This window comes from Anguilla anguilla, chromosome 17, assembly GCF_013347855.1.
Source record: "Anguilla anguilla isolate fAngAng1 chromosome 17, fAngAng1.pri, whole genome shotgun sequence".
NCBI classification, from domain to species: Eukaryota; Metazoa; Chordata; class Actinopteri; order Anguilliformes; family Anguillidae; genus Anguilla; species Anguilla anguilla.
The window spans coordinates 16,056,596-16,084,114 of NC_049217.1; the positions used below are offsets into that span (position 1 = coordinate 16,056,596).

The window sequence follows — 27,519 nt, forward strand, 5'->3', positions numbered from 1 at the left end:
TTCCACATCACCCCTCCCCTTCTGCCCACAGTGCCACCCATCCCCTCTCTGTCTCTGAGAACGCCCCAGATCCTCCTCTGCTCTGGTCTGTGCTCACAGATTTTTCGCTCATATTGCTGTATCGATCGGCTCTCAGACGCCTCATCAAATGTCACCGGTGCCACTCACTCAGAATCGGAAACAGCAGAACCCGGGGGTGCTTTCTCAAATTGGCACTCCCCTTTCCTGCCACCACTCCCTCCTCCTACTGTAGGGGGGTGTGCTAATGAACGCGCGCTCTCTAGCTGTACTGTAGGGGGGTGTGCTAATGAACGCGCGCTCTCTAGCTGTACTGTAGGGGGGTGTGCTAATGAACGCGCGCTCTCTAGCTGTACTGTAGGGGGGTGTGCTAATGAACATCCGCTCTCTAGCTGTACTGTAGGGGGGTGTGCTAATGAACGCGCGCTCTCTAGCTGTACTGTAGGGGGGTGTGCTAATGAACGCGCGCTCTCTAGCTGTACTGTAGGGGGGTGTGCTAATGAACGCGCGCTCTCTAGCTGTACTGTAGGGGGGTGTGCTAATGAACGCGTGCTCTCTAGCTGTACTGTAGGGGGGTGTGCTAATGAACGCGCGCTCTCTAGCTGTACTGTAGGGGGGTGTGCTAATGAACGCGCGCTCTCTAGCTGTACTGTAGGGGGGTGTGCTAATGAACGCACGCTCTCTAACTGTACTGTAGGGGGGTGTGCTAATGAACTCGCGCTCTCTAGCTGTACTGTAGGGGGGTGTGCTAATGAACGCACGCTCTCTAGCTGTACTGTAGGGGGGTGTGCTAATGAACGCGCGCTCTCTAGCTGTACTGTAGGGGGGTGTGCTAATGAACGTCCGCTCTGTAGCTGTACTGTAGGGGGGTGTGCTAATGAACGCGCGCTCTCTAGCTGTACTGTAGGGGGGTGTGCTAATGAACGTCCGCTCTGTAGCTGTACTGTAGGGGGGTGTGCTAATGAACGCGCGCTCTCTAGCTGTACTGTAGGGGGGTGTGCTAATGAACGCGCGCTCTGTAGCTGTACTGTAGGGGGGCGTGCTAATGAACGCGCGCTCTCTAGCTGTACTGTAGGGGGGTGTGCTAATGAACGCGCGCTCTCTAGCTGTACTGTAGGGGGGTGTGCTAATGAACGCGCGCTCTCTAGCTGTACTGTAGGGGGGTGTGCTAATGAACGCGCGCTCTCTAGCTGTACTGTAGGGGGGTGTGCTAATGAACGTCCGCTCTGTAGCTGTACTGTAGGGGGGTGTGCTAATGAACGCGCGCTCTCTAGCTGTACTGTAGGGGGGTGTGCTAATGAACGTCCGCTCTGTAGCTGTACTGTAGGGGGGTGTGCTAATGAACGCGCGCTCTCTAGCTGTACTGTAGGGGGGTGTGCTAATGAACGCGCGCTCTGTAGCTGTACTGTAGGGGGGCGTGCTAATGAACGCGCGCTCTCTAGCTGTACTGTAGGGGGGTGTGCTAATGAACGCGCGCTCTCTAGCTGTACTGTAGGGGGGTGTGCTAATGAACGCGCGCTCTCTAGCTGTACTGTAGGGAGGTGTGCTAATGAACGCGCGCTCTCTAGCTGTACTGTAGGGGGGTGTGCTAATGAACGCGCGCTCTCTAGCTGTACTGTAGGGGGGTGTGCTAATGAACGCGCGCTCTCTAGCTGTACTGTAGGGGGGTGTGCTAATGAACGCGCGCTCTCTAGCTGTACTGTAGGGGGGTGTGCTAATGAACGTCCGCTCTGTAGCTGTACTGTAGGGGGGTGTGCTAATGAACGCGCGCTCTCTAGCTGTACTGTAGGGGGGTGTGCTAATGAACGCGCGCTCTCTAGCTGTACTGTAGGGGGGTGTGCTAATGAACGCGCGCTCTCTAGCTGTACTGTAGGGGGGTGTGCTAATGAACGCGCGCTTTCTAGCTGTACTGTAGGGGGGTGTGCTAATGAACGCGCGCTCTGTAGCTGTACTGTAGGGGGGTGTGCTAATGAACGCGCGCTCTCTAGCTGTACTGTAGGGGGGTGTGCTAATGAACATCCGCTCTGTAGCTGTACTGTAGGGGGGTGTGCTAATGAACGCGCGCTCTCTAGCTGTACTGTAGGGGGTGTGCTAATGAACGCGCGCTCTCTAGCTGTACTGTAGGGGGGTGTGCTAATGAACGCGCGCTCTCTAGCTGTACTGTAGGGGGGTGTGCTAATGAACGCGCGCTCTCTAGCTGTACTGTAGGGGGGTGTGCTAATGAACATCCGCTCTCTAGCTGTACTGTAGGGGGGTGTGCTAATGAACGTCCGCTCTGTAGCTGTACTGTAGGGGGGTGTGCTAATGAACGTCCGCTCTGTAGCTGTACTGTAGGGGGGTGTGCTAATGAACATCCGCTCTGTAGCTGTACTGTAGGGGGGTGTGCTAATGAACGCGCGCTCTCTAGCTGTACTGTAGGGGGGTGTGCTAATGAACATCCGCTCTGTAGCTGTACTGTAGGGGGTGTGCTAATGAACATCCGCTCTGTAGCTGTACTGTAGGGGGGTGTGCTAATGAACGCGCACTCTCTAGCTGTACTGTAGGGGGGTGTGCTAATGAACGCGCACTCTCTAGCTGTACTGTAGGGGGGTGTGCTAATGAACGCGCGTGGTCGCTGTGGGATGAGCAAAATCGGCTGTCTGTTTGACATGTCGCTTGTTTGCTTTTGTCTCTCCCTCTCCCTCCTCTCCGCCTGCCCAACCCCCCCCCCCCCCCCTTCCCCCCCTTGAGGCTTGGTAACCCGAATGACAAAGCAAGTTCATCCTTTTCGTTCTGCGCTATTGGCTTTTGATGGCTACGGATTCCTGAAAGATTTGACTTTCTTGCTCACATGTGTTGCCAAAGCTTTACAAAAAGGCATTACATTAAAAATAAATTACGACACAATATGCCCAGAAATAATTGACATAACCAAACAATAATAATTACAATAATCACAATAAGGAGGATAATCATTCAGTTAAAACGAAATAAAAACCTGTTAATTTCCTACCCTTTACGCCCACCTCCCAAACACTGAAACCAGCCTAATAGCCTGGCTCAAAACTTCATCTTTGTGACCATGTTTCTGAAAATAATAATAAACGTGGGAAAAGTGAAGAGTTTTTTTTTTTTTTAGTTGTGTAGCAGTTGATCTCTAAGGTTCACATGGCCTTTGACTGTTTCAATTACGACTGCCTACATGAAGGCCTGCCCCCCCATCACCACCCTCCCCCGGTTTGGAAAAAGAAATGCATGCTGGGGAGGAGGAAAAACGCGGCAGGCAGACAATATCACACCGCGCTAGCGCTGAATAACTTGGCAGGGTAAATGCAGCACAGCGCCATGAAAAAATAACCACATCGGAGCTGCTCTTCGATGCAGGGAAATTAAGAGGGGAGATCCCGTCAGAAGAGACGCGACTGTCAAAATCGCTCACAGCAGCACCAGCAAATAAGCTGCTGAACTCCAAGAATTTACATGGTGTAGGGTAGCAGGAGCTACAGAGGTCAAATACGGGACTGGCTTTATAAACTGCACAAGTCATGTCCAACGGGTGACTTTGTCCGTGAACAGTGATTTTTTCACGTTCTGACAAAGGAAATCTGTCTTCAAAATGCATTAATGCACTCACGGTTCAGCCTTATATTTTTAAAAGGGTGTTGCTGTCAGAATCTTTTCTTGTTTTTTGTTTCGGGTTTTCATTTTTGTTCCTGCAAAAAATGCCTTTTGTTTTTGGTTTTCCTTTTCATTTTTAAGCCCTGACAGTTGTTAATAAACACAATTATGACACCCTTACATATTAATTAACATGTAATTAACATGCAATTTATCTGTAATTTACATGTAATTAACATGTAATTTACATGTAATTAACATGTAATTAACGTGTAATTAACGTGTAATTATTGATCTGTTCCAGGGAGGTGAAGGTGGAGGAGCCGAAGGAGGAAGTGGACGTGTGGGAGATCCTGAAGAAAGCCAAGCCCTGCGACTACGAGAAGATCGCTTTCCAGTACGGCATCACGGACCTGAGGGGCATGCTCAAACGGCTGAAAAAGATGAGGGTGGAGCCCAAAAAGTGTGACGGTGAGGCGCGGGCCTCGGCATGGGAGTGGGTGTTAGGGCGGGCGCGGGTGCGGATGTGAGCGTCGGCCTGGGCGTAGGCATAGCTCTGGAAGAGACATAGATAAGTAAATCAGAGAGTTAGGGGTGTGGACCTGGGTGCAGATGGATATGAAGGTGTGAATGTGTGGGTGTGGCGGGGGTGTAACCATAGCATATGTGAATGAATAGGAGGGTGTAGGTGTAAGTGTAGGTGGTGTAGAGACTATGCGGGGTTTGCAGGGTCAGAGCGTCATGTATTTGCTCAGGTTCAGCTGAGTGCAGCTCTATAGCTTCCATCCTCACAAGTGCCCTCCCCAAAGAAACCATTTTTCATTCACAAGTGTGAGTTGTTCAACTTAAATCCCTTTTTTGCCCCAGCTCTTTCTCCGTACTGTTTTTGCAGAACTGAACAGATTACTGTGAAGGCACGCATACTTTCTTCCCTTTAACCAACTTCATCAGGTGTCACTCAGTAAACACAAGTATATACATAAAGAAAGGTAGTATGGGTAATGAAGTTTTAAATGAGGAGAGAGTGAGTATTTCAAGACCCTAATACAGTAATATCCATTGTGAAATGTGATTGGTTGCATGAATGATAGGCAGTTAAGAGGGGGGAAATTAACAGCAGGTGACTCACCTGACCTAATTACTTCAGTTGGAATTTTGTACTGAAAGCAGAAGCCAGGGCGCGTGGTGTGCCAGGTCCACGGTTTGAGGAGTCCTGAGTCAGTATGTGCAGCTGTGATGTTCTGTTGATTTCAGCCTTCCTGAAGAAGCTGGAGTCGGCCTACACTGTGGACAAGGGCAGGAGGATCCAGATGTGCGTGGAGGTGGCCGACATCAACGCTCCGATAAAGTGGCTGAAAAACGGACAGGAGATCAAACCCTCCGCCAAGTAAGGCTGGGACCGGGAGCGGTGCTCTGCGTGAGAGGCTTAGAATGTGTGTGTGTGTGTGTGTGTGTGTCTGTGTACTGTACGTACGTGTGTGTGTGTGTCTGTGTACTGTACGTACGTGTGTGTGTGTGTGTTTAGGGCTGTAAGAATGAGCACAGTCCTAATGGGAACTGCAGTAAGAGGAGAGGTTGTACCGGAGAGTGTTGGTGTGAGGCAGTGGTGTTCAGTGGGGTTTGTACAGGAGAGTGTTGGTGTGTGAGGCAGTGGTGTTCAGGGGAGTTCGTTCAGGAGAGTGTTGGTGTGTGAGACGGTGGTGTTCAGTGCAGTAACTCAGGGCCAGCCGAGCAGAGCTGCTTGGGCAGCCAAGTGTAGCGCTCACACTGGGGGTCCATCCGCAGCAAAGGATCACGTGACTAAGGTCAAAGGGCTGGAACAGCGGGGCTGTGGGAGAGCACTTCCAGCCACACACAGCAGGTCAGAGCAGGGCTGCTGAGGGACTGGGCTCTGGCCCATAAACATGACACTGCCCTTATTTATTTCCTTCTCCTGGACCACTTCCCCAGCTGATATTTCTCATCTTATCTGTTTACCCAGCCTTGTATTTTCAAGTGGCCACCTGAGGCTTGTTAGCTTACAGACAAGCATTCCAGTCCCTTTTTTTGGGCCCAAATGCTTGGCCAAAAAAAGCCACTTCTATCAGGGGGACTACAGTTCCCAGTCGGCGAGTAGTAGGTCACATTTCCCATACGTAGCCCCCGACCCCTGCAAACCCCCAAACCTTCCCCCCCCCCCCTTCCCCGACTGGCTATATGCTAATCTTCACCTCCATCCCTCTCCAGAATCTCACCAAACGTGATCTCGCTCTGTCCCGTCAGGTACCTGTTTGAGGCTCAGGGGAACAAGAGGACCCTGACGATCAACAGGTGCACCCTGGCGGACGATGCGGCCTACGAGTGCGTGATCGGCGAGGACAAGAGCTTCACGGAGGTCTTCGTCAAGGGTACGGAACGCTTCCCTCCGCCTTTTTTTTTTTTTTAGCGGTCGGCTGTCCCGTTGCCCACAGTTGGGAGGGTCGCATTCGGCCGGGACTGTAGTGTCTCGTCGCGCGTGAGTGACCCCTGCTGGTCGACCGGGCCCCCGCAAGTCAGCACATGTAACGTCTTCCTCCTCCTCATGCCTGTGTGAGCGTCGCTCGCAAATTATGGCATGATGACGAGCGGCAGTTGATGTCACACGTGCCTGTCTCCTCATGGTCACGGAGGTTGCGGCAGCGAGCACTGATAAAGCACGATTGGGCGATCTCCAAATTGGGCGAAAAACAGGAGAAAAAGTTTGGCAAAAAAATTATCGTCCCTCTCAAATTTTGATTATCCCACCGAGGCTCCATTTGATTTAAAATTGTGTTGATGAAGCATAATAAGTGAGTTCCCAAACCCCTGTCTCTGATGCTTCCACCCCCCCCACCCCTCCCCAGAGCCCCCAGTCACCGTTACCAAGCTCCTGGACGACATGCACGTGGTGGTCGGAGACAGGGTGGAGTTTGAGGTGGAGGTGTCCGAGGAGGGCGCCAACGTCATATGGTAAGCTCGACGGCCTTTGAGTATTCCCGCCATCCGCCCGGCCGCGAGAACGCCCCTGGCGCCCGGCGAATTTCCACAGACAACGCATCTTGTTACGTCAGTCTTCGGACGTCACAAATCCCTCGTTTCTCCCCTTTCTCTCGCTCCCTCTCTCTCTCTCTCTCTCTCTGTCCTGCTCTCCCTCTGTCTCGCTTTCTCTTGCTCTCTCTCTCTCTCTCTTGCTTTCTGTCTCTCTCTCTCTCGCTCTCTGTCTCTCTCTCTCCCTCTCTCTCTCTCTCTCTGTCTCTCTCTCGGTCTCTCTGTCTGTCTCTCTCTTTCTCTCGCTCTCTGTCTCTTTCTCTCCCTCCCGTTGCTCAGGATGAAGGACGGCGTCGAGCTGACGAGAGACGGGAAGTACCGCTTCAAGAAGGACGGCAAGAAGCACTGGCTGATCATCCAAGAGGCGGAAAAGGAGGACATCGGAATGTACTACGTCTACACCAATGGGGGACAGTCCAAGGCTGAACTGGAAGTGGAAGGTACCATTTCATATTCTACCCTTTAACAACTAAAAGCTTTTAATAATGTTCTATCTAGCCACATTTTTCTACATGTGCAGCTAAAAGTGCACAAGAGGTTAAAGGGATGGTTCACTTTTTGGACGCTGTCAAAACATCGCCATTTTTCCAAAGCCTTCCTGGGGTTTGGCTATTCAAGGCCAAGAGAGCCGCTCTACCACATGGAATCCGCCAGCAGCGAGATGTCTGGATAGACTGCAGATTCTCACCTGCTCTGTCGACACATTAATGCGGCCACTGGTCTGCTGTTGAAAGGTTACTGCAGGTCATTGTGTGGAACAGTAGCAGTGGGAATAGAAGGCTTCGGGGGTTATGGGAGGCCACACACAGAGACTCGGAAATCACAGAGGGAACTACGAGGGAGTTACAAACTCCTGCATATATCTAAATATCCTTTAGCCCACTCAAAACCTGTCTGGGCCAATTCAGGACATACTCTAAATCTGAAATGACTTTTTTTTTAAAACCCAGAAGGTGAATAATCCTTTTAAAAGTACACGAATAGCAATGTAAGAAAAACAGTGTGAGGTGAAACGAAGCAAGGACAGGGCCGCACAATACTTCAGACAAATTAAAAGCGTGAAAACATGGCAGAATAGCTTTGAATTAGCGAAAACGGTGAAAAGGGTGTAGCAGTCAATTAGGAACGAGTTTTTAAAAGCGAGGCTCAGGCCTGGGAACAATTTTCCTGAAGAGATCAGAGGAGCTTACAACTTTTACAGAGAAAATCTCATCTTCGCAGTAAAGGTCTATTACTGCTCGGGCTTATCTGAAGATCTAAGCAGGCTCTTATTTGTGCGTGGAGTGTAAAATTCTGTGATGTTATCGCACATTTCTATATGAATGTCTGTTAATATGCTCCTCATACTTCATACAGATTATTAACACCTCCCTGTATAGCTCTGACTTCAACTCTGACCGGGCACATCACTTTGTTATGAGTTCTTCTCTGTCTCTCTCTCTCTCTCTCCTTCCCTCCCTTCCTCTCTCCCTTTCTCTCTCTCTCTCTCTCTCAAATTCAAATTCAAATTCAAATTCAAATTGCTTCATTGGCAGGAAATACATATGTACATATTGCCAAAGCATCATAAATCAATTCAAAATACATATTTACAGTGGAATACTAATAACAATGAACATTCTATAAAAATAAAAAAAACAGAACAATAACAATATTAATGTTCAATCAGCACAAGCATTTAAAGAAAATAATAATAATAATAATAATAATAAATAAATAAATAAATAAATAAATAAATAAATAAATAAATAAATAAATAAATAAATAAATATAATTATGCAGGATGGTCACTCAGGTTATGGCAAGCTGAGACATTACATTACATTTATTTGGCAGACGCTTTTATCCAAAGCGACGTACAAAAAGTGCATTTCATGGTCATAGACAACTGCTAAACACAGGTTCAATAAGATACAATACTTATTTTGTACAGCTATTTCTAGCCAAGAACACAGTTTAGTTCACACAGTGAACACTATTCTGACCTAACCTCTGCCAAGCCAACTAGGCAGAAGAATGAGCTACAGTATTAGGACAAATACAAATTACCAAAAGTGTTGGGATGGGGCAACATGTAACAAGTGTTTAAAAAAAGGGGAGGGGGTGGATTTAGAGTGAAATATACAGCGTGGTGGTAGTTAGTCTAGGTATAGTCTGAAGAGATGAGTCTTCAGGCCACGGCAGAAGATGGGTAGTGAGGGGGAGGTTCGGAGAGAGACGGGGAGTTCATTCCACAATTGGGGAGCTAGGGTGGAGAAGCTCTGTGATCCCTTTGATCGGATGGGAGGGGTTACAAGGTGCCCTGCTGCCGCAGAGCGGAGTGGTCGAGCAGGCACATAGGATCGAATCATGTCCTGCAAGTAGATGGGGGCTGTCCTATTGACTGCAGTGTAGGCAAGGGTCAGGGCTTTGGACCGGATCCTGGCAGTGAACGGTAGCCAGTGGAGTGATCGCAGCAGAGGAGTGATGTGGGAGAATTTGGGAAGGTTGTAGATGAGTCGGGCAGCGGCATTCTGAATCATCTGTAGTGGCTGTATGGTACAAGCTGGGAGGCTTGCAAGGAGAGAGTTGCAGTAATCAAGGCGAGAGGTCACCGTAGCCTGGACGAGCAGCTGGGTGGAGTGCGTTGTCAGGTATGGTCAAATCGTTCTGATGTTGTACAGAAGGAATCTGCAGGACCGTGATGTTGCCTTGATGTGCTCCTTGAGGTCCAGTTGGTCAGCCAGGACCACCCCCAAGCTCTTGGCAGAGTGAGAGGCAGTCACTGTGATGCCATCAACCGTGATTGAGAGCTCACGTAGTAAGGAGGTCTTGCATGGGAAGAGACATATTGAGCCGCAATTGGGGCTGTTGGTCCTTGTCCTAAAAGGACTGCACATTTTTCATTCTTTGATAAAGAATGGAAGTTTTTTATAATTTCTGAAAATTTGTGGTAATATATTTTTCTTATATTTGTATATTTTGTACAGTTTAGGAGGAAGTGCATCTCTGTCTCAACCTCTCACGCAACCTCTTGTAGCGTGTCATTGGGACTTGATTTGCGATGTATCCAGAATTTTAGAGCTCTTTTTTGTATATTTATTACCAATGGGAATCGGCCTAATTCTGCCCTACATGCGTTGTTAGATGTTTTCTTTGTATTTGCAAGATATTTCTGCAGAATTCAGTATGTAGGGTTTCAATTGGATTCTTGTCCCATGCAGTGTAGTCTTGCTGACTGAGTGGGCCCCAGACCTCTCTCTCTCTCTCTGTCAAATTCAAATTCAAAATGCTTTATTGGCATGAAATACATTTGTAGATATTGCCAAAGCGTACACACAGAAACAGGAATAGGAATACAAACAACATGAAATACAAACAACATTGTGGTAATGACAACAATGCAAACGACAGTGTGGTAACTCATTCTCCTCATTCTGTCTCTCCCTCTCTCTCTTTCTCAATTCAATTCGCTTTATTTCTCTCTCTCTCCCCCTTTCTCTCTCTCTCTTTCTCCCTTTCTCTATTGCAAATTTGAGTTTAAAAGTGCATTATTTCCTCCGAAATTTTACATATATAACCAAATCATATGGAAATATGGGGAGAAAAACAAAAATGATATTCAATAAGATACGTAGTACATATACATGCATATGTATCATTATTGTCCTCATTTTCCTTTCAGATTTCATAACTTTGCTTTCTCTGTCTCTGTTTCTCTGCCTCTGGCTCTCTGTCCCTCTCTCTGTATATAAATTGATGAATAGCATCAGTGAGTTAATGATGTAAATTGAATTGCTAAAGTAGTTTTTAATCATCATAAAATTATATAAAATACAACTGTCACAGAATAATGGTTAAATGTCTCTAACACTACGAGAACTTATAAAATATAAATGAAGGGAATGTAGGAATTACACACTGGACAGGTCGCGATGGCCAGGTGATCTGTCCAGGGTGCATTCCTGCCTTTTCCCAATGCATGCTGGGATAGGCTCCAGCGCATTTCAGGTCAAAATTTGTTGCAAAAGAGTATCCGTGCTCAGCGAACCTACCCTGGGTAAATAAAGGTTAAATTAAAAAAAATAAAATAAAAAAATAAATCTCACTGCTTCTTCCCCTCCACCCCCCCCCCCCCCCCCCCCCCCCCCCCCCCAGACAAACAGCTGGAGGTGCTCCAGAGCATTGCTGACCTCACCGTGAAGGCGGAGGAGCAGGCCATGTTCAAGTGCGAGGTCTCGGACGATAAGGTGACAGGGAAGTGGTACAAGGACGGGGTGGAGGTCAAGCCCAGCGAACGCTTCAAGATGACCCACGTCGGGAGGTGAGACAGCCGGGAGGAGGAGCCACGAGGAGCCCCTTACACTCCTCCGGGAGGAAGGGCTCTCTCAGACCTTACCCTCTCTCCTCAGGTTTCACAAGCTGATGATCGACAACGTGAAGCCGCAGGACGCCGGCGACTACACCTTCGTCCCGGACGGATACGCGCTGTCCCTGTCCGCCAAGCTCAACTTCCTGGGTGAGACGGAGAAGCGCGCGCCGTCCAGAACTCTCTCAAAGCCGTGAGATACCGACGGCCAAATCCGGGCACGGTATTCCCAAACAATATTATCTGAGTGGCAAAAAGGAGGAAGATGAGCTACTGAGTTCATCAGGGAGTTAATAATCTATAAGCACTGCACTCCGTGGTGTGGGTCATACCAAATTCACTGGGGTCATTACAGTGCTGAGGGTTTCAAACATGGAAAAAACAATTAGTTTTTTTTTTTTTTTTAAGGAAACGCTATGTCACGTCAATATACTGGAGACATGTTTTGAGTGTCTCTGTTACTCCAACTCACCCACCGAATACCTTGAGCTCTATCTTGTCCCACAGGGTGTGGATACACAGTAATGCCAAACGCTGTTGTAACTAAGTAAGTCTTACATTAACCTGGCAGTACTAGACAGCTGTTAGGATGCAATAAGGAACAGACCTGCTGACTGTAGTTGCCACACCCGGGTTCGGTCTCGCATTAATACCACGTGCATGAAGATTGGATTATCGCCCATCACCACGTGCAGCCAGCTAGCTCACAGGTTATCGCCAACCACATAGCAGTGGTTAGTCAGTGCACAAATTGAAGGGTGCTCCAACTAGATTTCATTATGATAAGATTACCAAGCTAATGTTAGCTAGCCCAAAAAGGTCATTTAGTTGTTTAGCGAGATAAAGTTACGTACTTAGCAACCTGGCTTGTCTTAGCCTCTTCAAATCAACATCAAAGCTGTGACCTTAACTGATCAAATTTGAATTTGGTGTGCTTTCTGTTCCTCTGGTAATTCTATCAAATGTGACTGTCAACAGACTCGTCACTGTTTTAACTGATATCTTAAAATAGCAGAATTCATTGAACATCTTTTACTGTGCTCTGTAATGATGGGTTATTTTCAGTGCTTGGCTCAGACTCGCTGAATAAATAAGTTGGTTTTGGGGGGGGCGGGGGGGTTGTAAATTGAAGTGGCCATTGCCTTTTTTTACATCATCACTGGTTTATACTAAGCTCTCTGTCTTTTTCTCTCCCTCTCTCAGAAATTAAGATTGACTACGTGCCTCGCCAAGGTAAGTTTGTTCACCGTGTCCTGTACCCTCGAGAAATTATTGTTTTCATACAGTAAATTGCATCATTATATGTGCCCCAATCGGTCACCCCCTTGACTCTTAATCTCTCTGTTCTCCGGTCGTAAACTCCCCCCGCCACCCCCTCCCTACTCTCCTCAGAACCCCCCAAGATCTACCTGGACACCAGTGGTGTGGGCTCCCATAACACCATTACGGTCGTCGCCGGCAACAAGCTCCGCCTGGATGTGGAGATCACCGGAGAGCCCGCCCCCACTGTCTGCTGGATGAAGGGAGACACTGTGAGATAGCTCCGCCTTTCCCAGACTTGGCTACCGTCCAAGGCCCAATCGTGTCTTTCCCAAAAATATGACATCGATATTTTGGGGAAATGCAATTATTTCTTGTTAGAAATGTTTTTTCTCTGATCAGTTGTATTAGTATGAAAGAATACAATTTTTAAACATTTTTGAATATACAATGTAGCATGTTAACTCTATTTTATGCAGCTTTTCTCGTTCATTTTTATCAAGCATGCCAATCACTTTGAAGGGCACTGTATAGCAGTGTCCTGTAAATTGCTCTGCATAAGAGCATCTGCTTCGTTTATTTAAACCTCAGTTTTTTACCACAGCTTTTGACAACTCTATGTATGGTTAAAAAAAAAAAGCACTTCCTGATATCGGTGCAAGATTTATCTTCAACTGATTTTCGCTCTGATTCTGCTGACGGAGCCTGGGCATGAGGTGACCGAGTCTAGAAAGCGTGAGAAATTTGTCGAGCGGCACGTCGAACTTCCGTCTCCCCCTCCAGGTGGTGTCGGAGGCGGAGGGGCGGGTCCGAGTGGAGACCAGGAAGACGCTGAGCAGCTTCGTGATTGAGGGCGCGGAGCGGTCCGACGAAGGGCAGTACAGCATCACCGTCACCAACCCGGCCGGAGAGGACAAGGCTCGGCTGACCATCAGGATCGTGGGTGCGTACCAGGGTTTGGGGTCTCCGTCCTGAGGTCTCGAGACCTCCCGAAAAATGCGTCAGCCTGACCCGGGGGCTGGACGTCGGTCTCGACACCGTGCCTCAGACCGGGTCAGGACTATGATTTCGGGGCAAGATGAGTATGCCCCTATTGCCCCTCTCTCCCCATTCCTATAAAATTAAATGTGTTGTTACCAATGCGGGCCTTGGTCACATTCGGTGTTCTCAAGAGACTGAAATAAGAACCCTGACATTGTCGTCTGCTTCCGTGACTGATCTGTGCCATAACATTCACCGCCTCAGTCTCGGTTATCTCAGTACATGGTAATGCTGGTCTTGGACATATCTGGGTCTGGGTCTTGGGGGACCGGTCTTGACCCCCTCCAATTCATTTGACTGGCAGGCTGCTGTAGCTGTCCTGTCTTTTCCCCTCACACCCTTTCCCAAATTAGTTCTCAACCAGCTTGCCCCCCCGCCCCCTCCGCCCCTCTCCAATCTTGGCCAGAGAATTAAGCTGTGGATTCTGTCTAGATTTATCCTTTTTCCTTTATATTGACTTGCTATTAAATGCAAGTCTTCTCTTCCCATTGCGAACGCAGTTTGGCGAATTCAGCAATCACCGACAAATCCTCAAACAAATGGATTCAGTGCTCCGTCTGCCTGGTGATTGCTTGCAGGAGAGCAGACATTTGTCCTTGCCTCACCCAGTGTTGCTACAGGTCTGTTTAATGTGCCTTTAAAGCTTTAGGGAAGTTAGCGAATCTGAATGTATGACTCTGAATCAGAGCATCCAATATTCCGGTGCCCAATCTGGCAACCTCAGGGCACCCTGCCTGCCTCTGCCTCTGCTTTCACTCTGACACTGTTTCCTGTTTCCCGTGTCGATCCCGCCCTCACCACAAACATGGAGAAAATGACACAATGGAATCATGAGTTTGCACATGGCAAGCTGTATTCGTTGTAGTCAGTTGAGGTACTTACTGAACAGTTGTAGTCCCTTGAAGAACTTCCAGGAAATGTTTGGGGACTGAAAAACCTCAATGTATTCATATTTATGTGAATATTCAATGAGCATGTGGAAGAGGTGTCAAGAAGCAGTTTTCAAGAACAATTATCTTGCTAGAGTTAGCCTCAAAGGCTAGTTGGTTAACCAGTGTATTTATAAATCATGTCATTCTCTGAGACAGGGTGAACACATTCATTACGTTATTCAATCTGGCAGGGCAATCTCCTGAACTAACCCTGCCATGCCATAGCTTCATACATATGCATGTGTAGAATGGCACAAGTGTCATAAAAATTTTTTTAAATAAAATTGACTCATCACATTTGTATTTTCGTCAGATTATTTTCTTGACCATCCTGCATGTAGGCGTTACTAATAAATTGTTCAGAAAATATGTCTCACTTAGTCTCGCGTAGTTTGTGTGCATTATGGTTGAAAAAAGATCCTATTGAGTCTGATTGAAAAGAGAATAAATACTATTGTTTGTTGTTCTCGTGGACGGAAAATCTACCAAGTTTCTGCTCTCGGCCCCTTCTCACCCTCTCTGTCCGCCGCAGATGTGCCTGACCCCCCCGAGGCAGTGAAATGCACAGCTGTGGGAGAGGACTACGCCACGATCATCTGGGAAGCCCCCAAATTTGATGGGGGGGCGCCACTTAAAGGTACCTCGTCCATTTCTCTGTTCACATGGGCTGAATTCAGATTAAGCATCTAAACCTTCAGCGATGAGGAAGTGAGGCTTTTCGAACCCCATTATGGGTGGAGCTCTCGTGTACTGTCAATCACTTTTCATCTGATATAGCATACTAGCATGTTTTCCCTCCTTATGGAAAACCATTATAACTGGTTTAACTTAGTGAGTTCTTGATAACACGCTGTCGCTACCTCATCACTACAGTCTAGTTTTGACAGGAACTCATTGGAATAAGGAAATAGTGTACTAAAGAAAGAGAAACTGTGTGATCTAATGCCTGGAGAAAGCTGTGTCTCTGTTCTATTCCTCATGCTAAGCTGTCTCTGTTCTGTTCCTCATTGTAAACTATGTATGTTCTGTTCCTCATGCTAAGCTGTGTCTTTATTCTGTTTCTCATGCTAAGCTGTGTCTGTGCTCTGTTCCTCATGCTAAGCTGTGTCTCTGTTCTGTTCCTCATGCTAAGCTGTGTCTCTGTTCTGTTCCTCATGCTAAGCTGTGTCTCTGTTCTAATCCTCATAGTAAGCTGTGTCTTTGTTCTGTTCCTCATGCTAAGCTGTGTCTCTTCTGGTCCTCATGCTGAGCTGTGTCTCTGTTCTGTTCCTCATGCTAAGCTGTGTCTTTGTTCTGTTCCTCATTGTAAATTGTGTCTGTGTTCTCTTCCTCATGCTAAGCTGTTCTCTTCCCTAGGCTATCTAATGGAGAGGAAGAAGAAGGGCTCTTCCAGGTGGACGAAGCTGAACTTCGACATCTACGAGTCGACAACTTACGAAACCAAGAAGATGATCGAGGGCGTCCTCTACGAGATGAGGGTGTTTGCCGTCAACGGCATCGGCGTCTCGCCGCCCAGCGTTGTCTCCAAACCTTTCATGCCAATCGGTGGGTGCTGCGCCCCCCCCCCCCCCCCCCCCGGTCCCTTCTCCCTCCAGTCCTCTCCAAGTAAAACAGCACCGAGATAGACTGGCGCAGCAGCTGTAGCACGTGCTAACATATCTCCCCCTCTCGAACCCCCCCCGCCGCCCCGCCCGCAGCCCCCACCAGCGAGCCTACCCGCCTCACGGTGGAGGACGTGACGGACACCACCTGCTCCCTGAAGTGGCTCCCCCCAGACAGGGTAGGAGCTGGGGGCATTGACGGCTACATCATTGAGTACTGCGTGGAAGGAGGTATGCATTCGTACGCCGACCTCAATCGATTGATCGATACCTTTACTGTCCTAGATAGGGAAATTGCTTCGCAAGCAGGTCAAGAAGGCTCACAGTACACTTAACACAACCCTAATGCATACATACATTCATACATACAGTACATGCATACATACATACTGTACATACATGATCTACACATACATAGTACATACATAAATACATGTAATACTTGTTTGTGATTGACCGACAGCCATGCTATATATTTGTGTATATACATAATACAATGCCTCATCGTAGCCCAGAATCTTACTGTATGATTATACATTTATAGGGACACATATATGCGCTTTGTTTTTGCAAGAATATTACTAACATTAATATATTCCTCTAATATTTCTCTGCTTCCTTGTCCCTTTTTCTTTGACCTCAAAGAATTCACTTCAACCTGACCTCCCTCCTTTCTGTTCTCCATCATATCTCTTCTCTTTGCCCTTTCCGTCTTCTCTCCTCCACTCTCCTCCCTCTTTCCACAACCGGCTGTTTTCTTCTGCTCCGCCCCTCACCTCTCCCTCACTCTGCCTCACCTCTTTCTCTTCTCCTTCACCTCTTCCTCATTCTCCCTCATGCTCCCTCTCTCCCTCCTCTCCATCGCTCTCTCTTGCTCTCCCTCACCTTTTTTACCTCTCCCTCACTCTTCCACCTTTTCCCTTTCTCTCCTCACTCTCCCTCACTCACCTCTCTCTTGCTCTCCTTCACCTCTCCCACCTCTCTCTCACCTCTCCCTTTCTCTCCCTCTCTCCCCCTCACCTCTCCCTCTCTCTCCCTCTCTCCCTCTCTCACCTCTACCTCTCTCCCTTTCTCTCTCTCCTCTCCCTCACTCTCCCCCTCTCGCCCTCCTCTCTCTCTCTTCCTCCTCTCCTCCTCTCCTCTCCCTCTCTCTCCCAGGCACGGAGTGGATCAGAGGCACCAAGGACCCGGTGGAGAAGAACCACTACACGGTGAGGGGCCTGCCCACGGGGGAGAAGCTGCTCTTCAGAGTGATGACCATCAACATCGCCGGCCTGAGCCCCCCGTCCTACACCCAGCAGAGTGTCACCATCCGCGAGATCATGGGTGAGCTAACGGCTAACGGCTAGCAGCTAACGGCTAGCAGCGCAGAGCGTCAGCATCCGCAAGATCATGGGTGAGCTAACGGCTAGCAGCTAACGGCTAGCAGCGCAGAGCGTCAGCATCCGCAAGATCATGGGTGAGCTAACGGCTAGCAGCTAACGGCTAGCAGCGCAGAGCGTCAGCATCCGCAAGATCATGGGCGAGCTAACGGCTAATGGCTAGCAGCTAACGGCTAGCAGCGCAGAGCGTCACCATCCGCAAGAACCTGGGTGATCATGCCGCGGCTAACGGCCAGCAGCTAACGGCTAGCAGCGCAGACGGTCACCAGCCGCGAGATCATGGGTGAGCTAACGGCCGTACAGCAGACTCTCATCTCACAGCGCAAACACGAGCGCACAGATCAGGGACCAAAGGGCCATAAGATTCAGGATTCAAGAGTGTTCATCGTCATTCTTCAACGCACAAGTGTAAAGGAGAGCGAAATAGCTGTTACCCTGGAACAGTATAGGAGACAAATACTACAGAAGCAATATAAATACTATAAAAACAATCTAAATAATAATATAAAAGTCTGTGTTTACACAGAGGGTAGCTCATATAGCTTATATATTCCGCTAAATTTTTTGGGGGCTCTTGGAATCGTCTTCCCTGCTCCCGATAGGGCAGCTCTGGTGTGGGCGTGTATTTCGACATCGAGACAGTTACTTAATCTCCTCCTCCTTTCCTTTTTGCTTCCAGAATTGGCGGTATTGCAGACCTTGTGTGCATGTGCCAAATGCCCATGTTGCCGTGGTAGCTGGGGACACACATACAGCGACTGTAAATAATGTGCGCTCACTGCAATCCTTCCGTCTATTATCTATACCCACTTATCCTGGTCAAGATCCCGGGGGGTGCTGGAGCCTATCCCAGCATGCATTGGGGCGAGAGGCAGGACTACGCTCTGGACAGGCGGCCAATCTACAACAGGGCGCACACAACGTTCACTCACAACACTCGTACCTATGGTAGAGCTTAGTTAATGGATCGAGTCAAAAACTTGACTGCAATTATTTGGAAATGCCAGATTACAGTTGAGCCCATCCTTAATGAAATGTGAGAGGTGCTACATGGTATGAATTAACAGGAGACAGAATGGTATTTTAACAGCTGTAGTCACAGCTGGTTATTGCACCAAAACATTGCATTTCTACATCTACGTGCTTAAGCTAGCTTTAGCAAGAGGTTAGGCTAACTAGATGAACATAAAAATGGAGCTGGAATCTTATTAAATTTTCTTGTGGATTTTTTTAGTTTTGTTTACAATTACAGCGGTCAAAAGATAACTAAACAGCTGAAAGCATTACATTCACAAAAAAGCTGTTTCACAGTTGAAAGTAGGAATTTTTTCCTTCTTGTAACTAAGACTTGTAGTTCCAAAGTTAAAGTTAAGAGCAATTTGACGACAAAGCAACAAATAGTATCTATATTTACAGTATGAAACCGGGTAAAAGGAAGGGCAGGTCAATTACAAAATAATTCTGTATGGGTACAAGCTACAGCTTTATACCCCACACCTGAAATAAAATGACGGTTCCTGCACTTGATTGGGTGGCAGGTAAACAAATGGACATTGTTACATATGTATGTAGCCTGGATGGTAACCAAATGGTGATTGGACACCAAGATATGCTAATCAACCCATGAATCACTCTGGCCCCACCCTGGTGGTGCTCTCTCCATGAGGCTTTGTGTCTCACAAAGTTCTCCATTGTGGACACTAGATGTCGTTTCAAATAACCTGTTGTGCCTTTAATGGTCGTTTTCAAAGATGTCTGAATGTTTCATTGTTTCTCTCTCTCTCTTTGCACCTCTTTCCTTCAGAGCACCCCAAGATCCGTCTCCCTCGTCAGCTGAGAACCAAGTACATCAGGAAAGTTGGAGAGAAGGTCAACCTGGTCATTCCTTTCCAGGTGAGCGACCATCATGACCGTCGCGCATGCCCTCGACCGTGCAGCCTCGTCCCGTGGAGGTCGGGCGGCGTCGCCTCACCCCCCCCCCCCCTTCTCTTCTCGCCCGTCAGGGGAAGCCCCGCCCCGTGGTGAACTGGTACAAAGACGGGAAGCCCATCGATGAGAAGAATTTTGGGGTGCGCACCACCGAGGTCGACACCATGATCTTCATCCGCTCGGCCGAGCGGGACCACTCCGGAATCTACACCCTGTCCGTGAAGATCGAGAACATGGAGGACAAGGCCGACATACGCATCCTGGTCGTGGGTTGGTATCTCTCAGGGAGTCTCCTGTGCGGTTTATGACTACATTACCCAGACTTCCCTTGTGTCAGCGGTCCTCCATTACTGGAGGGCTGGTTTTCTTCATTTTCTAACTGGCTGTTTCGCTCCTTCAGCCTGCTGGACTACGGTACAGCGTTTCCGGGTGTGCGGGCACAGCCTGCTGCTGCAGCCCCGTGACCTGTAGCCGTAGTAACCGGGTCGCCTGAACGACCGGGCTAATCTCAGTAATTAAGAGCAGAAGCTGGTATGAAATGGGCCTTCACTCTGTGCCCTGACTCAGTGCCCTTCTGGACCGTTAAGCGATCAAATATCCTACTTTGCAGTGATTATGCATGTCCAGCAATGACACACAACTTGCGTCTGAAGATTATTTGGGTTTTTTGGCAAAAATAAAAGTGAAAAATTACAGCAAAAAATTACAGCTAAGGGGGCACAGTAGCTTGTCATTGGGGCAGTACAATCAAAGGTACACCCATTGTACCATTTACCTAGATTAGTATTCTAAGGTGCAAACTCGACCCAGTGAAGGAACATTAATAGGAATTGTAGCTCAGAGAACAACAATAGGCCCCAACAGTACCCCTTTTTCTGCCAGCGTAGCAAAACAGCATTGCGGGTGGGAGAATCGTACGCGTGAGGCTGAGGCGGGAGAATCGCTGGAGATTTCGCACCGAGCGGACTGGCGGTTTCTGCGTCGGGCGCCGGGGGGGGGCGGATGCGCAGATCCACGGCGCTCCTCCGCTTCAGCCTCGCGAGAAAAACAGCGAGCGACTGAAACTGAAAACGGCGAGCCGCGTCGAACCGAAGCCCTCGGCGCTCTGGCCCGGGGGTAGCGGATCTGCGGACGTGCGCTTGCGCGCGGGCGCTGATCAGAACCGGCTGTTCGCACACCGTTTCCGACGGGGACCTTCCCTGGCTGAGGGTCCTCCGGCGGGTGGGGGGGGGGTCCCTGATGGAGATTGGCGTCGGCGGCTTTTTTGTTCGGAGTGCGTATCCTCCAGATACCCTCCCTAAAATGTCAGATCAGGGACAGTGACGAGCCGGAGTATTTCAGCGGTGTGTGTGTACAGATCCAGTTTAAGCGCAGGAGGGATCTGCGCCTTACGGTCGCCCATCTGAATCTGCCGTTTGAGTGGGCACGTCGCCGTTTAGCAGCACATGGGATCAGAGACCTGACCCCCCTCCCTCCCTCTCTCTCTCTTCCTTTCTCCCAACTCTCTCGCTCTCTCCCTCCCTTTCTCCCATCTCTCTCCCTCTCTCCCTCCCCTTCTCCCATCTCTCTCGCTCTCTCCCTCTCTCCCTCCCCTTCTCCCATCTCTCTCGCTCTCTCCCTCTCTCCCTCCCCTTCTCCCATCTCTCTCCCTCTCTCTCTTCCCATCTCTCGCTCGCTTTCTCTCTCGCTCCCTCCCTCCCTTTGTCCCATCTCTCTTGCTCCCTCCCTTTGCCTCTCTCTGTCTCTCTCCCTCTCCAATCTCTCTCACTCTCTCCCTTTCTCTCTCTCTCTGTCTCTCTTTCACTCTCTCTCTCCCCCTCTCTCGCCCTCTCTCCCATCTCTCTCACTCTCTCCTTTCTCTCTCCCTCTCCCTCTCTGCCCCCCTCCTCTCTCATTCTTTCTCTACCCCCCCCCCCTCTCTCTCTCTCTCTCCACTGCAGAGAAGCCAGGCGCGCCCACAGCGGTGAAAGTGACCGACGTCTGGGGCTTCAACGCAGCTCTGGAATGGCAGCCGCCCCGGGACAGCGGCAACACCGATATCACCGGCTACACCATCCAGAAGGCCGACAAGAAGACCAACGTGAGCGGGGGGGGGGGGCGGGGCTCAAAAACACGGCGGTGTCGCCGGAGCTAACGTACCGCGGAGGAGCTCCCCATCTTTATCCACCATCCTTATGTTCCTACACACAAAACAACACGTGTACAGCGGGTGCTAGCTATGCTAACGGAGCGCCCTGTAGCGCACTTTTATAATGCGGCGACCGGGCTGCGGGACAGAGCGGTGTTCTAGTGGGACGGTTAAAGTTGTCGCACCAGTTGTGCCGAAAGGCCTCTTGGTCAGGAAGTTCTTGTTGGTCTGGACCTCATAACCAAATGGTGCGACTTACTGCTTATTGCGCGTGCAGCGGGAAGGTTTGCGGCTCGCGCGTGGGCTCGGATTAGCCGCCCACTCAGGGCCTCGCGAGCTGCTCTGAGCTGCGCTACACGCGGACGCTTCTGGGGTGCGCTGCATTCATCCCTTCCTTCCTGGACCCGACCTGTGCCAATATGTCAGAACTACACTGCCCTCTGCTGGCCGGTGGAGGTCAGTGAACGGGTGAGAGGAGGAGGGGCCAGTGAATGGGTGGGAGGAGGAGGGGCCAGTGAATGGGTGGGAGGAGGAGGGGCCAGTGAATGGGAGGGAGGAGGAGGGGCTAGTGAATGGGTGAGAGGAGGAGGGGCTAGTGAATGGGTGAGAGGAGGAGGGGCTAGTGAATGGGAGGGAGGAGGAGGGGCTAGTGAATGGGTGAGAGGAGGAGGGGCTAGTGAATGGGTGGGAGGAGGAGGGGCTAGTGAATGGGAGGGAGGAGGAGGGGCTAGTGAATGGGTGAGAGGAGGAGGGGCTAGTGAATGGGTGAGAGGAAGAGGGGCTAGTGAATGGGTGAGAGTAGGAGGGGCTAGTGAATGGGTGAGAGGAGGAGGATGAGGGGGCCGGGCTGAACCACGGCGGTCCAGCACATCCAGGAGCGAGGCATGCTGGGTAATGTCCTCAGCTTCCTCCAATCTGCTGGACGATTCCTGGCCAGTGCTGACAAATCTCATCAAGAAATTTGCTGATTGGCTGAAAAAGGGTTTGACTTTATTCACAACGTATTCCTGTGATGCACTGGAGGGGTGCTGTTGAGAGTAGCACAAATAATGTGCGCGTAGAGCGCGATCAGTAGTGTGACTCATTCGACACAGCACTCCAAAAACAACCGCGTATAACGAGGGTTTCAATCCTGGGAGCCCGCTGTGGACGCTCGCTTTCATTCCTACCGTAATTGACACCTTTGACTAGTAATGAGCTGTTAATTGTTCTTAATTACTCTGTTAATGTCTACTGACGGATGAGTTAGCCTCTTAAGGTCACGTTATGTTATGAAGAATAAATAATCCACGTTAATCAGTCGGACCGACGGAAGCTTTCATTTTCTGTAACGTGCTGCATGACGAATGACCCCTTCAGACAGATGATACATTTTTTTAATTGATTGCGCTCAAAAGAGTTAAAATGCAAAATTATTTTAGAAACTTAAAATGTGTTTTCAACAACCTTAACTGATGGAGATATTAACAAAAACCAGCATACCCAGAACAATTTGAAAACCACAGGTGTACACGGTCGTATTTTCCAGTGTATCAAGGACCCAGCCTACCCTTGTGGGACCAATCCAATTGTTAATAATAATAATAATAATAATAATAATAATAATAATAAAATTATAATGGGGACAAATGCAACCATCACGAAAGCAACAATTTAAAACAGGAAAAAGACTGTATGTATATATTGAAGTATTTCATACGTCGCCTTCTTTCCTGTTGTGCAGTGCTATTTTTAATTCTGACTCGCGAAGCAACTTTGTTTTGAAATGTGCTGTATAAATAAAGATTGGATTGTTTTTGTATGTAGTTCTAGTATCAGGAATGCATGCAGTCTCAGCCTGTGCCACCCGCTGTGTGCCTCCCCCCCCCCCCCCCCCCTGCAGGAGTGGTTCATGGTGTACGAGCACAACAGGCGACCACACTGCACCGTGTCCGACCTGGTCATGGGGAACGAGTACATGTTCCGCGTATACAGCGAGAACATCTGCGGCCTCAGCGAATCGGCAGGCTTCAGCAAGAACACGGCCGTCATCGCCAAGACAGGTGCGCGTCCTCGCCCGCCCGCCGCGCCGCCGTTTCCGCCGTTACGCCCGCCGTTTCCGCGGTTACACCCGCCACGGCGTCTCACGGCCCCCCCTGCCGTTCCCCGCCCCTTTCAGGCCTGGTGCACAAACAGGCTGCCTTCAAGGAGCAGGACCTAAGCCACTCCCCCAAGTTCACGCAGCCCCTGGTGGACAGGACCGTCATTGCAGGCTACACCGCTGCCATCAGCTGCTCCGTGCGCGGATTCCCCAAGGTGGGTCCACGCGTGTGTGTGTGTGTGTGTGCGTGTGCGTGTGTATGTGTGTGTGCGCATGCATGTGTGTGTGTATGTGTGTGTGCGCATGCGTGTGTGTGTGTGGCATGTGTGGAAATGTGGTCCATCTTCTTCTGCACTTTGTATGGATAACCAAATTTAAGTCCCCTCTCTGGCCACATTTATGCAGGAGTAAGAAGCACAGATTGGGAAACTCAAATGATCCCTGTGAATGCCTGTAATGTGGAAACAGGAACCCGGCAAAACATGCAGACATGATTCATACACTGGCAAGCTGCATGTGCGTTGCTGACATAAAGATCATAATATTATCACAAAACTAACCGATGAATCAAGAATAATCAAAGCAAGTAGTCAACACAAAGGTTAATCAAGGATGACGAGTGATATATCATGCTGTCACATGTAAAGCGTATAAGGATACCGGCACTTTGCGGTTGTGAATATGAACCTGGAGTTTGAATTTGCGCATTGCCCTGTGGGGGCTGCCAGCTGCACAAGATCAGAGCGGCGACTGATCTCGCCGACGTGCGCTGATACAAACAGAATGTGAGAGAGGAGAGTACTGTTGTGTGTGAGGTGAGATTTTGATCTGCATCCTGTCTCCGTCTCATTCTCTCTCTCTCTCTTTCTCTCTCTCTCTCTGCCTCATTCTCTCTCTCTCTCTCTTTCTCTCTCTCTCTGCCTCATTCTCTCTCTCTCTCTCTCTCTCTCTCTCTCTCTGTCCCTCTTTCAAATACAAAAATGCTTCATTCGGCTGAAATACACTTGTAAATATTGCCGATGTGTACATACAGAAGTACAGAAATACAACAGAGCATGAATGCAAATTGAACAGAATAGTTTCTATGTTTAAATGTGGTAACAACAACAATAACCACTATAATACTACTACTACTACTACTAATAATAATAATAATAATAATAATAATAATAATAATAAATTATTAATAAGTGAACAAATACTTCAAATTCATAATGTTTTTTGATGGTCAGCCAGGTAAAGAGCTGTTGGAGCCTTCTCCTAGTTGGACTTGCAGCTTTTCTTGGATGTTTGTCCCATTTAGAATAGCTCTGCTGGCCGAGTGGACCCCATACCTCACTTCCATACAGCGCAATAGGCTGAATAACACAATCAAAGATTTTTAACCAGATTTTATTGGTATATATATATGTATGTATATATATATATATATAAGTTCTATTTTTATAGCATAGAGGGCTCTTAAAGCTTTTTCTTTTAATGCATTCACTGCCTTGGAAAAGTTCCCTGTCATTTTCAGACCGAGGTAGGTGTCACTTAATATGTGTTCTAGGGCGGGGTTGCCTTGAAAAAACTGGAACCTTATTTCCTGACATCTGGCTATTTTTTTTTTTTTTTTTGGAAGATCATTGCTTTTGTCTTTTTTTAAATTTACTGTCCGTGCCCAGTTCTGACAGAAATCCTCCAGCAGAGTTAGGTTCTGCTGTAGCCCTCCTTCAGCGAGTGACAGCAGAGCCAGGTACCCGGTGTAGAATAAGAATTTTATTTTCGTGCCGTGTAGGAGAAAGCCCGGGGCTGGAGACTGTTCCAGCCGCACCGCTAACTCATTAACGCACACGCCGAAGTGTTAGACTCACTCACTCTCTCCCTGCTTTGCTGCGAAGAACTTTGTTCTTCGCCTGCCAGTTTTCACTTTGCATTTATTTTCCGAGTAAATTGTTTTAATTACCTCAGAATCTTTACCCCTTGCACCACTTTGAAGAATTTTGTAATGTAATCCCTTGCGGCAAATCGAATCAAATGTTATCTGGAAATCAGTGAAGCGTGCAAAGATTTTTTTTGCTTTTTTGGTGGATGTGTTCATTAGGGTGTGTTGGGTGTAAATATAATCGGTGGTGGAGCGATGATTCGGGAGAAATCCAGTTTGACTTTTAGTCAGGACATTGTGCTCGTTAAGGAAGGTTACAGTTCTTGAATTTAGGATACTACGGAATGCCTTCCCCAGATTACTGCTTTTTAGAGACTGGAACTTTTCGATCGGTTCTTTGTAGGTGATAGGTTTACTAAGTGGCTTTTGGTTATCCTATATGGTTGATTCCAATTTATTTAGGCTTTCTTTAATAACAGTATGGTGTGTTTTTTTGACTGATCTCACAGTACAGATTTTCTAACAATTGTTTCCAAATAGGTCCATCATTAATGCCTAATACTGCCTCTCGTGCTGTCTCTCCGTCTCTCCTCCCACGCCCCCTCTCTCTCTCTGTCTCTCTCTCACTCTCTCAGCCCAAGATTGTCTGGTTGAAGAATAAGATGATTATCGGGGACGACCCCAAGTACCTCATGCAGAACAACCAAGGGGTGCTGACCCTCAACATCCGCAAGCCCAGCCTGTTCGACGGCGGCAAGTACACCTGCCGGGCCATCAACGACCTGGGCGAGGACGAGGTGGAGTGCAAGCTGGAGGTCCGAGGTAAGGCTCAGCGCCAGGGTCCAGTGGGCATGGGCTGCATGTGCAAGTGTGTTATTCATATGTAATATGGGCTGCATGTGGGTTATTCATATGTAATATGGACTGCATGTGTGTAATTCATATGTAATATGGACTGCATGTGGGTTATTCATATGTAATATGGGCTGCATGTGTGTTATTCATATGTAATATGGGCTAAACGTATGTATTTCATATGTAATAAGGGCTACACGTATGTAATTCCAATGTAATATGGGCTGCGTGTATGTATTTGATATGTAATAAGGGCTACACGTATGTAATTCATATGTAATATGGGCTGCGTGTATGTATTTCATATGTAATAAGGGCTACACGTATGCATTTCATATGTAATATGGGCTACACGTATGCATTTCATATGTAATATGGGCTGCGTGTATGTATTTCATATGTAATAAGGGCTACACGTATGTATTTCATATGTAATAAGGGCTACACGTATGTATTTCATATGTAATATGGGCTACACGTATGCATTTCATATGTAATATGGGCTAAATGTATGTATTTCATATGTAATAAGGGCTACACGTATGTATTTCATATGTAATAAGGGCTACACGTATGTATTTCATATGTAATATGGGCTACACGTATGCATTTCATATGTAATATGGGCTACAAGTATGGATTTCATATGTAATGCTGGCTACCTGTATGTATTCTCAGGAATATTGCATTTGACCAATCGGCGAATGCCGGCTTTGTGGCCGAGCGCACACGTTGCTAGCTTGCCGCTCTCGCTCAGCTCTATAATATAGAGCTGACCCCCAGACCTACTGTCCGCACACACGAGGCGAAATGAGGAGAGAGAAAAACCTGTCGGCGTGAAAGTGTAGCAGGGCTAAGCAGTGCTCCGGCTGCCGGGTGAGATGCTAGCGGGTCGCGTTAGCGCTGGCGGCGCGCGGCTCGACACCGAGCACCCGTCTTCGGCTGGGCGTGATGGAGCGGGGGCTGCGGGCCGTGCTGAATAATCACACAGTGGGATTCTCTCTCTCTCCCTTTTTAAACGAGCAGCCCCGTCTCTCTTTTTTTCTCCACACACAGTTCACTCGGCAGACAAAAAAGAAGAAAAGTAGTGAGCGAAACGCAGAGGAACTACAAACAAGAAAATCAGTTGATGTGTGGCTTGATAACAAAAATAAAATGTATTTGAAGTCTTAAGCTGTCTTTTGTTCCATTAATTTCCAATTGTTGTCTTACAGTCCTCTCTTGAGTAAATAGATATGTACATGTTGGTTATCCTCCATGTTGGCTCTTGGAATCTGCACTTCCTCATGCTTCCTGTCGATAAATCTGTGTCCAAAACAGCCACACCACAACCAAAATCTCTATGGGCATTGAAACAGTAACACTGATGTATATTTGAATATGACATTGGCACTGATGACAGTAACATCTTGTGTGTTGTGACTTAAAAAAACATC

The 27,519-nt window shown here is 48.3% G+C and overlaps 1 protein-coding gene across 2 annotated transcripts in view; it reads left to right on the forward strand.

The window, feature by feature from the left end:
- Positions 1–27,256, forward strand: part of mybpc2a (myosin binding protein Ca) — a 70,541-nt gene extending 43,285 nt beyond the window's left edge. For both annotated transcript variants that reach the window (XM_035399321.1, XM_035399322.1), the window contains 21 exons: positions 3,920–4,086; positions 4,870–5,002; positions 5,878–6,002; positions 6,477–6,582; positions 6,940–7,100; positions 10,798–10,963; positions 11,052–11,158; positions 12,212–12,241; positions 12,401–12,540; positions 13,052–13,211; positions 14,774–14,878; positions 15,598–15,786; positions 15,939–16,073; positions 17,001–17,168; positions 19,029–19,117; positions 19,228–19,423; positions 21,094–21,233; positions 23,164–23,323; positions 23,440–23,576; positions 25,864–26,050; positions 27,140–27,256. In XM_035399321.1, the coding sequence (XP_035255212.1) occupies positions 3,920–4,086; positions 4,870–5,002; positions 5,878–6,002; positions 6,477–6,582; positions 6,940–7,100; positions 10,798–10,963; positions 11,052–11,158; positions 12,212–12,241; positions 12,401–12,540; positions 13,052–13,211; positions 14,774–14,878; positions 15,598–15,786; positions 15,939–16,073; positions 17,001–17,168; positions 19,029–19,117; positions 19,228–19,423; positions 21,094–21,233; positions 23,164–23,323; positions 23,440–23,576; positions 25,864–26,050; positions 27,140–27,171 (2,833 nt within the window). In that variant the 3' untranslated portion in view covers positions 27,172–27,256. The remainder of the gene's footprint in view (positions 1–3,919; positions 4,087–4,869; positions 5,003–5,877; positions 6,003–6,476; positions 6,583–6,939; positions 7,101–10,797; positions 10,964–11,051; positions 11,159–12,211; positions 12,242–12,400; positions 12,541–13,051; positions 13,212–14,773; positions 14,879–15,597; positions 15,787–15,938; positions 16,074–17,000; positions 17,169–19,028; positions 19,118–19,227; positions 19,424–21,093; positions 21,234–23,163; positions 23,324–23,439; positions 23,577–25,863; positions 26,051–27,139) is intronic.
- The last annotated feature ends 263 nt before the right edge of the window (positions 27,257–27,519 follow it).